We start from the raw sequence: 15,946 nt of genomic DNA on the forward strand, positions 1-15,946 counted from the left end.
CACACGGGCGAGCCAATCGCAGGAGGCATCTATGTGCAGCCACCAATCAGAAGCTACCGAGCATATCTAGATATGCTTTTCAGGAAAGAATATCAAGAGAATGAAGCAAATTAGATAATAAAAGTAAATTAGAAAGTTGTTTAAAATGGTATTCTCTATCTCAATCATGAAAGAAAAAATTTGGGTTTAATGTCCCTTTAAACTTACTTTTATTACTTATGAGTTAAAAAATCATTACAGTTTATGTTGCATTCTAACATTTATTTTGTGTAAAATATATGCATTTATTGCCAATTTACTAAAGGATTTTACAATTTTTGTAATTTACTTATGTTATGCATATTATTATTTTGCAGGGCAACGATGTTCGGATCATTATTGGCCAGTTTGATGAACACATGGCAGCAAAAGTCTTCTGTTGTGTAAGTAGGGATTTATTTTAACTGAACTTCTGCTACTGAGTATTCAGATTGTATTTTTAAAAGAGCAAAACTTTCTTAAAGTTGCATAACTATTTATATTTGTAATCATATTGTCTAACTGCGGAAATTCCAAAAGAGTATTGGCCCAAGTATACAAAACATGTACTAGGTGAATTATGAAACCCACAAGTGCATAATGCAATCTGTAGAACAGTGAGATCACAAGAATGATGCATCAATGTTAGAGACAGGCTCTCCTCACTGATATCCTGGCCAAGTGTAGCTAGGAGCACAGAAAATGGATTCATGAGAATCAATACCTTACTGCACTTAGGTTATACATGTGTATATGATACACGTATCTGATATATGAGCATAATCCTCAAATAACAGGGTTATTGTATGGTCTCAAGGGACTGTATGAGTTATACTAGCTAAAATATAGTTTATCATTTAATATAAAAAAAACCCCACATATGTACATACTTAAACATGGCTTATATGTAGAGCTAAGCTTAGCTCATGATTTAAGCAAATAAAAGAAAAAACAATCTTGAATAAGCATTATAATTAACTATCACCTAGATTACGAGTTTTGCGTTAGAGGCTGTGCGGTGCTAATGAGCAGTTTTCTCTCACCGCTCACTTACCTGCAGCGCTGGTATTACGAGTTTTCAGAAACCCAGCGTTAAAAGACAAGAAGTGAGCGTTGATCAAAATTTTGCTCATTACCGCACTCCAATACCAGCACTGCTTACGTTAGCGGTGAGCTGGTGTAACGTGCTTATACATGATTTCCCCATAGGAATCAACGGGGAGAGCCAGCTGAAAAAATTCTAACACCTGCAAAAAAGCAGCGTAAAGCTCCGTAACACAGCCCCATTTATTCCTATGGGGAAATAAAAGATATATCTACACCTAACACCCTAACATAAATCCAGAGTCTAAACACCCCTAATCTTACACTTATTAACCCCTAATATGCCGCCTCCAACATCGCCGACACCTGCATTATATTATTAACCCCTAATCTGCTGCCCCCAACGTCGCTGCCACTATATTAAAGTTATTAACCCCTAAACCTAAGTCTAACCCAAAACCTAACAACCACTAACTTAAATATAATTACAATAAATCTAAATAAATATTCCTATCATTAACTAAATAATTCCTATTTAAAACTAAATACTTACCCATAAAATAAATCCTAAACTAGCTACAATATAACTAATAGTTACATTGCAGCTAGCTTAAGGTTTATTTTTATTTTACAGTCAAGTTTGTATTTATTTTAACTAGGTAGAATAGTTATTAAATAGTTATTAACTATTTAATAACTACCTAGCTAAAATAAATACAAATTTACTTGTAAAATAAAACCTAACCTAAGTTACAATAACACCTAACACTACACTATAATTAACCCCTTAATGACAGAGGACGTACCAGGTACGTCATAGGAAAAACTTCCCTTAATGACAGCTGACGTACCTGGTACGTCCTCTGTTGTCTGAAGTGCTGGAAGCGATCTTGATCGCTTCCAGCTGATTACAAGGTATTGTAGTGATGCCTCAATATTGAGGCATCACTACAATCCCCCATTTTACATACCGATGCAGAAAGGGCCACTCTGTGGCCCCATCTGCATCGGCTATGTATGTTGTACAATTACTGCCTTGGTGGGTGTTCATTTCAACTTGATTTCCATCACTTGCAAAAATACTAACCGATCTTTGTTATTTTCACTTTGCTCCCGGTGTGGCGGTTGCGGCGGGGGTGGACGGGGGGGGCGGGTGCGCGCGTGTGCGCGCGCATGCAAAATTTACAACAGCCCACTCAAAAAAAAGATCGATCTAGATGCAGTGGCATCTTTGTTCTGTAATAAGGGATCTGGGAGGGGGAGGGTTGAATATTATTTAGGGGGGCCAGCTACACTACAGCAAACATATATTTTTTATTAAAAAAGTTAAAAAAAAACTATTTTGGGGGGCAAATTGGGTACTGGCAGACAGCTGCCAGTACCCAAGATGGCGGCATATAGAGGGGGAGGGTTAGAAAGATGTAAGGGGGGGATCAGGGAGGTTGTGGGGTAAGGGGGGATCTATCACTGCAGACTTTATGCCAAAAAATAAAAAAAATTAAAAAAAATATTTTTATTTCAGTACTGGCAGACTTTCTGCCAGTACATAAGATGGCGGTGACAATTGTGAGGTGGGGAGGGAAGAGAGCTGTTTGAGGGGGGTCAGGGGGGGATCAGGGGGTGGGATGTGTCAGGTGGGAGGCTGATCTCTACACTAAAGCTAAAAATTAACCCCACAAGCTACCTAATTAACCCCTTAACTGCTGGGCATATTACAAGTGTGGTGCGCAGCAGTATTTAACGGCCTTATTATTACCAAAAAGCAACACCAAAGCCATATATGTCTGCTATTTCTGAACAAAGGGGATCCCAGAGAAGCATTTACAACCATTTGTGCCATAATTGCACAAGCTGTTTGTAAATAATTTCAGTGAGAAACCTAAAATTGTGAAAAATTTAAGTTTTTTTTTTTATTTGATCGTATTTGGCGGTGAAATGGTGGCATGAAATATACCAAAAATGGGCCTATATCAATAATTTGGGTTGTCTACTAAACTACACTAAAGCTAAAATTAAACCTAAAAGCTCCCTACAAGCTCCCTAATTAACCCCTTCACGGCTGGGCATAATACACGTGTGGTGTGCAGCGGCATTTAGCGGCCTTCTAATTACCAAAAAGCAACGCCAAATCCATATAGGTCTGCTAATTCTGAACAAAGGGGATCCCAGAGAAGTATTTACAACCATTTATGCCATAATTGCACAAGATGTTTGTAAATAAATTCAGCGAGAAACCTAAAGTTAGTGAAAAAAATTGTGAAAAAGTCAACAATTTTTTTTATTTGATCGCATTTGGCGGTAAAATGGTGGCATGAAATATACCAAAATGGGTCTAGATCAATGCTTTGGGATGTCTTCTAAATATAAATATATACATGTCAAGGGATATTCAGGGATTCCTGAAAGATATCAGTGTTCCAATGTAACTAGCGCTAATTTTGAAAAAAAGTGGTTTGGAAATAGCAAAGTGCTACTTGTATTTATGGCCCTATAACTTGCAAAAAAAGCAAAGAACGTGTAAACATTGGGTATTTCTAAACTCAGGACAAAATTTAGAAACTATTTAGAATGGGTGTATTTTGGTGGTTGTAGATGTGTAACAGATTTTGGGGGTAAAAGTTAGAAAAAGTGTGTTTTTTTTCAATTTTTTCCTCATATTTTATATTTTTTTATAGTAAATTATAAGATATGATGAAAATAATGGTACCTTTAGAAAGTCCATTTAATGGCGAGAAAAACGGTATATAATATGTGTGGGTACAGTAAATGAGTAAGAGGAAAATTACAGCTAAACACAAACACTGCAGAAATGTAAAAATAGCCATTGTCATTAAGGGTAAGAAAATTGAAAAATGGTCCGGTCATTAAGGGGTTAAATAAATTACATAAAATTAGCTAAATTAAATTAGCTAAAGTACAACCCCCCCCACTAAATTACAGAAAATAATAAACAAATTACAGATATTTAAACTAATTACACCTAATCTAATAGCCCTATTAAAATAAAAAAAGCCCCTCCCCAAAATAAAAAAAAAAACCCTAGCCTAAAATAAACTACCAATAGCCCTTAAAAGGGCCTTTTGCGGGGCATTGCCCCAAAGTAATATGCTCTTTTACCTGAAAAAAAAAATACAAACAACCCCCCCAACAGTAAAACCCACCACCCACACAAACAACCCCCCAAATAAAATACTATCTAAAAAAACATAAGCTCCCCAATGCCCTGAAAAGGGCATTTGGGTGGGCATTGCCCTTAAAAGGGCAGTTAGCTCTTTTGCCGCCCAAAGTCCCTAACCAAAAAAATAAAACCCACCCAATACACCCTTAAAAAACCCTAACACTAACCCCCTGAAGATCGACTTACCGGGAGACGTCTTCATCCAAGCTGGGCCGAAGTCCTCAACGAAGCCGGGAGAAGTCTTCATCCAGACGGCCTCTTCTATCTTCATCCATCCGGCGCGGAGCGGGTCCATCTTCAAGATATCCGACGTGGAGCATCATCTTCATCCGACGGACTAACGACGAATGAAGGTACCTTTAAGTGACGTCATCCAAGATTGCGTCACTTAGATTCCGATTGGCTGATAGAATTCTATCAGCCAATCGGAATTGAGGTACAAAAAAACCTATTGACTGATGCAATCAGTCAATAGGATTGAACTTCAATCCTATTGGCTGATCCAATCAGCCAATAGGATTGAGCTGGCATTCTATTGGCTGTTCCAATCAGCCAATAGAATGCGAGCTCAATCCTATTGGCTGATTGCATCAGCCAATAGGATTGAACTTCAATCATATTGGCTGATTGCATCAGCCAATAGGATTTTTTTCTACCTTAATTCCGATCTTCAGGGGGTTAGTGTTAGGTTTTTTTTATGGGTGTATTGGGTGGGTTTTATTTTCAGGTTAGGTACTTTGGGCAGCAAAAGAGCAATGCCCATCCAAATGCCCTTTTCAGGGCAATGGGGAGCTTAGTTTTTTTAGATAGTATTTTATTTGGGGGGTTGGTTGTGTGGGTGGTGGGTTTTACTGTTGGGGGGGTTGTTTGTATTTTTTTTTTTACAGGTAAAAGAGCTGATTACTTTTAGGCAATGCCCCGCAAAAGGTCCTTTTAAGGGCTATTGGTAGTTTTGTTAAGGCTAGGTTTTTTTTTTATTTGGGGGGGGCTTTTTTATTTTAATAGGGCTATTAGATTAGATGTAATTAGTTTAAATTTCTGTAACTTGTTTATTATTTTCTGTAATTTAGTGTTTGTTTTGTTTTGTACTTTAGCTAATTTAATTTAGGTAATTGTATTTCATTTAGTTAATTTAGTTAATTATAGTGTAGTGTTATGTGTTAGTGTAACTTAGGTTAGGTTTTATTTTACAGGTAAATTTGTATTTATTTAAGCTTGGTAGTTATTAAATAGTTAATAACTATTTAATAACTATTCTACCTAGTTAAAATAAATACAAACTTGACTGTAAAATAAAAATAAATCCTAAGATAGCTACAATGTAGCCATTAGTTATATTGTAGCTAGCTTAGGGTTTATTATACAGGTAAGTATTTAGTTTTAAATAGGAATAATTTAGTTAATAATAGGAATATTTATTTATTGTAATTATATTTAAGTTAGGGGGTATTAGGTTTAGGGTTATACTTAGGTTAAGGGGTTAATAACTTTAATATAGTGGCGGCGACGTTGGGGATGGCAGATTAGGGGTTAATAAATGTAGGTAGGTGGCGGCGATGTTAGGGACAGCAGATTAGGGATTAATAATATTTAACTAATGTTTGCGAGGCGGGAGTGCGGCAGTTTAGGGGTTAATATGTTTATTATAGTGGCAGCGACGTTGGGGGTGTCAGATTAGGGGTTAATAATTCTAAGTAGGATTCAGCGACATTGGGGGTGGCAGATTAGGGGTTAATAAATATAATGTAGGTTTTGGCGATGTTGGGGGCAGCAGATTAGGGGTTCATAAATATAATGTAGGTTGCGGCGGTGTCCGGAGCGGCAGATTAGGGGTTAAAATTTTTATTATAGTGTTTGCGATGCGGGAGGGCCTCGGTTTAGGGGTTAATAGGTAGTTTATGGGTGTTAGTGTACTTTTTAGCACTTTAGTTATGAGTTTTATGTTACAGCGTTGTACCATAAAACTCTTTAACTACTGACTTTTAAATGCGGTAGGACTCTTGACAGGAGAGGGTGTACTGCTCACTTTTTGGCCTCCCAGGACAGACTCGTAATACCGGCGCTATGGAAGTCCCATAGAAAAAAGACTTTAAGAAGTTTACGTAAGTTGTTTTGCTGTAAGGCCAAAAAAGTGTGCTTTGCCCTTAAACCTTCAAGACTCGTAATAGTAGTGGGCGTAAAAAAGCAGCGCTAGGACCTCTTAACGCTGCTTTTTTACCCTAACGCACAACTCGTAATCTAGGCGATTGTTTTGTTAATACTAATGAATATATGTAAACTTGCTATATGCTATACTCTCATAAGACACAAATTAACTAGCTTTATTAGCATACTCACTTTGTGGTCCTGTATTTCTACACAGGTGTCACAGTAGCTCAGAAACCAATAATAAAATGTATTTGTAGTTGAAATAGGAAGAAATAGGAAGTTGAACTACACTCATTCAAATGACAGCTTTTTTCTCTCCAGATGGTAGTTTTCACAAGTGTTACAAAAATGCTATGAATTATATTGACAGAGTTTTAAGCAGAATTTATTTTTAAATGTACTAAGATTTTTCTTAGTGAAACATCAGCTATAGAACAGCTGATTGTGGATGGTAACATATTTTCAAAAACTACATTCTAGTAGTAGAATGAATGTCTCAGCCACATCTCAGCATTTCACATTTTAGCCAACAAATGATTATGTCAACAAATACTACATTGCCCTATTCTGAACATAACATTCTACTTAAAAAAAAATTAATAAAATAGATGAAACAGAAAAATTTAAAATTTCAAATGGTGAGTTCTCTAAAAATTAACCTGAGAATAAAAATTTACTAATTTGAATGTTGATTCTCACAGATTGGGGTCCATTTACCAAGGGTTGGACATAGAGGGGCAGATATCTTTGCCCCTGTCTGCCTAGCATCTCAGCTGGCAGGCAGCATTACGCTGCCACATTGAAAATTTCACACTTTGGGGCCAAATTATCAAGCTCCGAATGGAGCTTGATGCCCCTGTTTCCGCGCGAGCCTAAAGACCGCTGCTCCATATCCTATCTGCCTGCTCTGAAGCTGCTGACATCAATCCGCCTGATCCTATACGATCTGGCTGATTGACAACCCCTGCTAGTGGCCGATTAACCGAAAATCTGCAGGGGGCCGCATTACACAAGCAGTTCTGGTGAACTGCTTGTGCAATGATAAATGCCGACAGCGTATGCTGTCGGCATTTATCAATGTGCGGCGGACATGATATGCTACATCGTATCATGTCCACTCGCACTTTCATAAATCGGCCCCTTTGTCTCATGTGCAATGCCATCCCTGATTATCCACGCTCGAGGAGGGGCTGTAAAACTCCACGTTCGGAGAAGTCACTGATTCTTAACTCTCAGCTTCAGGGTCGCTCATGTGAGCCTGTAGCTGAAGGCGATCTGAAGGTGCTATCGCAGTTTCTGAAAAGGAGCCCATATGTTTATAAGAATCAACATTTGAATCTTAAATGTTCATGTTTAATTTTTTTCCCCTATATCCAATGTTACATTTGAAATAAGATTTGCAAAAAAATGAATTTTTGGCAAACATTGGAAATTTGTTTAGAATGTGATGAGTCCGAAATTTTATGATTCAAATTAATGTGCTGAAATAAATGTTAGGGTTTATGATGGCCCGAATGGGGCCATATCGCCCTGTTGCTGCGTGAGCCTTCAGGCTCGCCAGAAACTGCAGTTAAGAAGCAATCCTATAAGATCGGGTTGATTGACACCCCCTGCTAGCCCTTTAAGGGGCGGCATTGCACAAGCAGTTCACCAGAACTGCTTGTGCAATGCTGAATGCGGACAGCGTATGCTGTCGGCATTCAGCTATTTCTGTCGGACATAATACACTGCAGCATATCATGTCGGACAGTCATTAGTAAATCTGCCCCTAAGTGTACTTTAACCCTTTCAATTAAAGTATAGTGTACTGGAAACCTTAAAAAAGGGGGAATTTCTGTATTAACAATATCAACTGTAGTACAACCTTCATTGCAAAAAATATGTACTGCACACTACTTGTAAGACAAGGTTCTAAGCAAAGGAACCTGCATTTGGTGCTAGCTGTTTGTATTTCTGATTTAACAAGTACTTACTTTTGCAGTCCCTGATTTTGCACAACCAAATAATCAAGGGTTAATGCATTCAGAATTATTTAAATCCACTACCACACTATCTGTGAGGTGGCAGATATCATAATATGTCTACAACACAAGGACTCAGAAGCTGACTTCTCAGCTTCATAAATGGTGAATTAAATTTATAGCAAAGTTCATTTAGCTTTCTATTTACTATTAATCCAAAGTTAGTGCAGGCAACATTTGACTAAACCTCTTTCATTTGTCTATTTAAAAATCTGAACTTCATATAGTACTATAGGAATTGGTGACTCTAGATATGCTATTAGCAAATATTCTACTAATACTGGAATTACCTCTCCAGTCTCTCCAACCCCTTTTTATTTATATGCATTAAAAAAAAGCTTATTTGATTAAATTATCAAAGTTAACCCATCTCTATATTTTGAATGACTAGGTTTGCAATGAATAATACAGGAATTGAAGACGTTAAAAAGCCATTACAGAGTTAGTAAAAATAAGAACAGTGTCTCTTACCATAAACGTTACACATATTCTTCACTTCAAAACTACCACTCAGTGTTGTATATTAGCTAGTTATTTAGATTAGCACAGATCTTTGTGTGTTGGGTTTTAACACTAATATACAGTAGCTGAAAAAAGTGGAATGCTGCCATCCGGGGTCATATTTTGGGCAAAATGTATCAAGCCCCGAAAAGATGCGCCTAAAAAGTCGCGATTATTTTCACAATAGTTCACAAAGTCAAAAATGTCGTCAGTATTTATCAAAATTCTAGAGACATTTTTTGAGCAAAACTTTTTTTGCGATGTCAAGCGAATGACTGATTCTAGTTTTCTTGCGAAAATGTCATTTTCACTTTATTTATCAATCTTAATTTTAGAGACCGGTAAATGGTTTATTGTTTTAATCTAGTGATTGTTTAAAAGAATGTTATTTCTTATATATTAAAGTTATTTTTATTTTGCCCCTTCTTTGGCTCTCTTTCATTAAGGAAGGTTGCCCGTTTTTTGGAGTTTATCTTCGTTCTTTTTAATACACTTATTTCAATTGCACTTAAATTATTTTACTTTCTTATAATATATTATATATTATTATTCAGTATCTGCGCCTCGTTGTTGGGCAATTTCTAACCCTAGATACCGCAAGAAAAAGACATATTTCCATTTTCTCTCCAGGCAAACAACAATATCGCACTTTATTTTTCACCCCTCGCAACCTACAAATTGGCGAGATTAAAAGCAGTGAATATTGCATGTACCACTTTTCATAAATATATGAGAACTGCGAATATATACGGGCATTTTAAAATGCCAATAGAGATTAATACAAGAATTAGGCATTTCCAGAAAACGTATTTGCATATACTTAAGACTTGCGAATGGTTATGAGTCAATTTGTTCGCACATATGAAAAGTTGCAACTTTATTGGCATATAACCTTTCATAAATATGGTGATATCATTTGTGACTTGTGAGGTTTTTTTTTATGACAAATGTGAGAATTTTCTTATTCTCACTTTTATAAATCTTGCCCTTTGAATCAGTTTGACAAAGGAATATCCAAATAACAAATTTTGCACATACCTAATATTAACTAACAGTCTGTCAAACCTCTCCATGCCATCTCAGCATCAGCAACTCCACTGTTATTTTATGCAGTGTATACATTATATTTTCATCTATTTATTATTTAGAGAATGGATCCCACAGAATAACATAGCATAGTATAAAGTGAAAAATGTATGAGAAAATCTGTATTTTATTAGGATAAAATATTAGTTTTTTAACTTTCACAATATCTTGACAAAATTCTGTCACACACAGGCTAGAGACAGAGAGAGACACACACACACACACATAAAAGAGGCTGTTGTGTTTGCAATGGTTTGATATCCATGAGAGCATAATATTTTTGTGTATTTTTTGAACAAAAGGTGAAAAGGTTAAGTAATAAAGATAGTTTTTCACAACCTTCTTTGCTCATATTTACAAAGGGTGCCAATATTAGTTGAGGGCCTAATATATATATATATATATATATATATATATATATATATATATATATATATATATATATATATATATATATATATATATATATATATATATATATATATATATATATATATTTATATACATACACACAATATATTTATATATATATATATATATTATATATATACTGTATATAGTGTATATATATATATATATATATATATATATATATATATATATATATATATATATACATACACACACAGTATATACAGTATTATATTGCCCAAAATAGTAGTATTTATTTTTACCAGTGAAACCAATATAACATCTCAACATTCACAAATATACATTTCTGACATTCAAAAACAAAACAAAAACAAATCAGTGACCAATATAGCCACCTTTCTTTGCAAGGACACTCAAAAGCCTGCCATCCATGGATTCTGTCAGTGTTTTGATCTGTTCACCATCAACATTGCGTGCAGCAGCAACCACAGCCTCCCAGACACTGTTCAGAGAGGTGTACTGTTTTCCCTCCTTGTAAATCTCACATTTGATGATGGACCACAGGTTCTCAATGGAGTTCAGATCAGGTGAACAAGGAGGCCATGTCATTAGATTTTCTTCTTTTATACCCTTTCTTGCCAGCCACGCTGTGGAGTACTTGGACGCGTGTGATGGAGCATTGTCCTGCATGAAAATCATGTTTTTCTTGAAGGATGCAGACTTCTTCCTGTACCACTGCTTGAAGAAGGTGTCTTCCAGAAACTGGCAGTAGGACTGGGAGTTGAGCTTGACTCCATCCTCAACCCGAAAAGGCCCCACAAGCTCATCTTTGATGATACCAGCCCAAACCAGTACTCCACCTCCACCTTGCTGGCGTCTGAGTCGGACTGGAGCTCTCTGCCCTTTACCAATCCAGCCACGGTCCCATCCATCTGGCCCATCAAGACTCACTCTCATTTCATCAGTCCATAAAACCTTAGAAAAATCAGTCTTGAGATATTTCTTGGCCCAGTCTTGACGTTTCAGCTTGTGTGTCTTGTTCAGTGGTGGTCGTATTTCAGCCTTTCTTACCTTGGCCATGTCTCTGAGTATTGCACACCTTGTGCTTTTGGGCACTCCAGTGATGTTGCAGCTCTGAAATATGGCCAAACTGGTGGCAAGTGGCATCTTGGCAGCTGCACGCTTGACTTTTCTCAGTTCATGGGCAGTAATTTTGCGCCTTGGTTTTTCCACACGCTTCTTGCGACCCTGTTGACTATTTTGAATGAAACGCATGATTGTTCGATTATCACGCTTCAGAAGCTTTGCAATTTTAAGAGTGCTGCATCCCTCTGCAAGATATCTCACTATTTTTGACTTTTCTGAGCCTGTCAAGTCCTTCTTTTGACCCATTTTGCCAAAGGAAAGGAAGTTGCCTAATAATTATGCACACCTGATATAGGGTGTTGATGTCATTAGACCACACCCCTTCTCATTACAGAGATGCACATCACCTAATATGCTTAATTGGTAGTAGGCTTTCGAGCCTATACAGCTTGGAGTAAGACAACATGCACAAAGAGGATGATGTGGTCAAAATACTCATTTGCCTAATAATTCTGCACTCCCTGATATACTTCAGGAAAGTTTTCTTCTGTGAAAAGCACACTAGTCTAAAAGAGGCTGCTTCCGGGTGGTAAATCGCCATAGAACAAGCCACTGAGCTGTTGTTCGTTCCTGGTAGAGCGCTTCTCTCTTTGTATTCAAATTATATATATATATATATATATATATATATATATATATATATATATATATATATACGGTATATATATATATATATATATATATATATATATATATATATATATATATATATATATATTATATAGAAGTAGCCATTCCCAGTAATCCTTTCCCTTAATTCGTTGATTGATTCAGCCTTGAATTGTATCTAAGCTTTGGTGATTAGTAATATCCAAACATACATATTGAGGTGGTAGGAAAGCAGGTGAAAAGTAAATTAAAAAAAATAATAATAATAATAAAAGAAACAATATAAATAATGTAGTTTTCCTTGCTCATGGGAGAATTTTCAAGGGATCATATCAAGTCAGAATAATATACATTTATTTCCTTAACTATGTCTTTGTATAACATATTGCCATTTATCAGGCTAATTACTTTCTTTTTAACGAGTATGTTTTCTTCCTCTGTTAAATACTTTAGATACTTTACTATACTGCAATCCCCAAAGCCACAAGGACACACATTATGGCTTTCATGTTTGTGTTATGTCCTGCCAGTTTTAATGGATATTGATATTTTCATAAACATGTAACATCAAAATCTCATTAAAACGCTTGTTTCCCTAATTAAAAAAACAAGTGTACCTCAGCTTATAAACTTGCAGATAATTATTTTTTAATATGGTGATCTTTTCCCATAAATAAGAATAATAAACATTTACAATCAATTAATATGTCTAACTGAACGACTTGAAATAAATGTAATTTAAGGGATAATAAAATTCAAGCATATATTTCTGGAGGTTTAGAATAACATAAGAGACCTGCAAAACAGATTATATTTGTATTCTTCTTTTCCATGTAAGATTTATTGTCTATTTACATAAAGCTTATTATTAATCTAGCATTTTATTTGTTATTAATTTATTTTTGTGAATAACTTTTAGTTGTGCCTGTTAAATCCGTTGCACCAAATGGACATAGGTACTACATCACAATGTACTTTGGCCAGCGTACTGTGTTGACGTAGTATATAAATCCAAAGGTGCATGCTGTGATCCGGGCTGTCAGCTTTAACAGCCAAGACTGCAGCTGGAGGCAGAAGGCATCTGTCTTCACATGGTAAGGGAGCACTGATCGCACCCCTTTTACCATATGAAGCCAGATCGCTGATACAGTGACAGTGTCACTATCTGTATTTGCTATCACTGGGGGGTAGTTGGAGGGGGAGGAAGGGGAGGGCTCCCTACCCTACAGAAAATATTTTACTAGTAAAGGTGGAGGGATGGGTCTACTACACTGTGGCAAAGGGGATTTTAGTGTGGAGCGCAGCTGCAATTAGCAGCCTTCTACTTACCTAAAAACAATGACAAAGCCATGCATGTCTGCTATTTCTGAACAAAGGGGATCCCAGAGAAGCTTTTACAACCATTTGCGTTATGACTGCACAAGCGTTATGTAAATAATTTCAGTGGGAAACCCAAAGTTTGTGAAAAAAGTTAAAGGGACAGTAAACACCAGATTTTTTGTTGTTTAAAAAGGTAAATGATCCCTTCATTACCCATTCCCCAATTTTGCATAACCAACACAGTTATAATAATATACTTTTTACCTCTGTGATTACCTTGTATCTATGTCTCTGCAAACTGCCCCCACATTTCAGTTCTTTTGACAGACTTGCATTTTTAGCCAATCAGTGCTGACTCCTAGGAGCTTCAGGTGCCTGAGCTCAATGTTATCTATATGAAACACACAAACTAACGCCCTCTAGTGGTGAAAAACTATCAAAATGCTTTCAGATTAGAGGCAGTCTTCAAGGTCTAATAAATTAGCATATGAACCTCCTAAATTTAGCTTTCAACTAATACCAAGAGAACAAAGCAAAATTGGTAATAAAAGTAAATTGGAAAGTTGTTTAAAATTACATGCCCTATTTAAATCATGATTTTTTTTTTACTTTACTGTCCCTTTAAGTGGACACTCAAGCCAAAATAAAAAATTTTTTCCTTAATTAATCTTTATTCATGCGAACCATAGTTCAGCACATTTACACTTATGATTCAGCTAGAGTATGCCGTTTTAAGATACTTTCCAATTTACTTCCATTATCACATTTTGCACAGCTTTTTTTTATATTCACACTTTCTGGGGAACAAGATCTTACTAAGCATATTCACAAGCTCACTGGGAATACATATACTAGCCTGCGATTGGCTGATGTCTGTCACATGATACAAGGGGCTGGAAAATGGGTGAAAAAACACATTTGACAGAAAAAAATCTACTGCTTATTTGAAACTCAGAATAAGTGTTATTGCATTGTCTTTTTATTATGTACGCGTTAATTATGTAATTGAGTGGTCATTAAATGATTTTTTTTATATGATCGCATTTGGCAGCAAAATGGTGGCATGAAACATAACAAAATAGGCCTTGATTAATACATTGGGTTGCCTTCTACAAAATAAAATATATTGTTTTGATGGGTAAATCTAAAAAAAGAAGGCTCTATGTCTGTTTAAATGGAGTGACAGCAAAAATGCAAAAAAATCTCAGGTATTTCGGGCAAGTTTTTCTATGAAATTTACCATACTGGAAGGGTTAAGGGATATTACATGTAAAATTGAGTATTGTACTATTATTTAGATCAACCACATTATTGCTGGTGTTTTAAATGTATGTTTCTCACAATATTCTTTTTTATCTAAAGGCTTATGATGAAGAGATGTATGGCAGCAAATATCAGTGGATTATTCCTGGATGGTACCAAGCACTGTGGTGGCAGCAAGCCAATTCTTCCACCTGTTTAAGTAAAAACCTTCTCACTGCCATGGAAGGATACATTGGGGTGGATTTTGAACCTCTTAGTACAAAACAAATAAAGACAATATCAGGAAGGGTAAGCAAATCTTTTTTTTTTTTTTTATTGAAGAATAAATAACATTACAGAGTACAAATAATACAATTAAATCACAAGCGTATAAAGAGAACCATTTGTTGACAGGATCCTGCCCCAAAAAGGCAGTAGGGATAACAGATAAGGGTTCTCACTTAACACCATTGTACATCACAGGTTGTGGAATCAATTATACTAAGAAGTCTTATAATTTTAATATATCATTAACTGAGTGTCTGAACAGTGGTGGAAAGCGCACGCGAAAGTAAAAAGTGAAAAACTTGGGCTCTATCGGTCAGCGTGCTGACGAGAGAGGGACTACGTGGGAGAACACAGGCATTTTTGGAGAATAGGGCGAGAGGGAGGAGGAGGAAGAGGAGAGGGGAGAGAGAGAGGGAGGTAGAGAGGGGGGGAGGGGGAGAGAAAAAAAGGGGGGGAGGGGAGTATCTTAGAGACGTAAATAAATAAGTTCATAGATAGTGTGGCTGGGGTGTCTTGAGGGGGAAGGGGGGGATCCAGTAGGGCATCGTTATGGAATGCAGATTAGTAGTGTGGGACATCTTGTCCCCCGTTCAGACCACGAGTATCGCCTCCTCACCCAGGTGGTCCCAGGGCTCCCATGTTAAAGCATACAGATCAATTTGGTGTCGGGAGCCATAGACATAGCTTTCCATGGACCGAAAATAGGAGATGAGGCGAACCACGGCTTGCCAACTGGGGCACTCTGGTTTCTTCCAGCTCCTTGCAATTGATAATTTAACAGCCATCATGATAGTTATGAGCAAGATGCGGCTCAGTGCGGGGGCAGAGCGTAGACCGGTATGAACAAGTGCCATTGCTGGGGGGAGAGAGTCAACCAGGCCCATGCGGTGGCATAAATTTTCAGTCTTGCGCCACAACGGAGCAATGACGGGACAAGTCCACCAAACATGGAGAGGGTCACCTATCCTTTGAC

The 15,946-nt window shown here is 36.7% G+C and overlaps 1 protein-coding gene across 1 annotated transcript in view; it reads left to right on the forward strand.

Moving 5' to 3' along the window:
* Positions 1–15,946, forward strand: part of GABBR2 (gamma-aminobutyric acid type B receptor subunit 2) — a 1,106,195-nt gene that overhangs the window by 492,688 nt on the left and 597,561 nt on the right. Inside the window, exons 5-6 of the mRNA XM_053714581.1 lie at positions 357–422; positions 14,806–14,994. Coding sequence (XP_053570556.1) covers positions 357–422; positions 14,806–14,994 — 255 coding nt within the window. The remainder of the gene's footprint in view (positions 1–356; positions 423–14,805; positions 14,995–15,946) is intronic.

Source organism: Bombina bombina, chromosome 5, assembly GCF_027579735.1.
Source record: "Bombina bombina isolate aBomBom1 chromosome 5, aBomBom1.pri, whole genome shotgun sequence".
Taxonomy (NCBI): domain Eukaryota; kingdom Metazoa; phylum Chordata; class Amphibia; order Anura; family Bombinatoridae; genus Bombina; species Bombina bombina.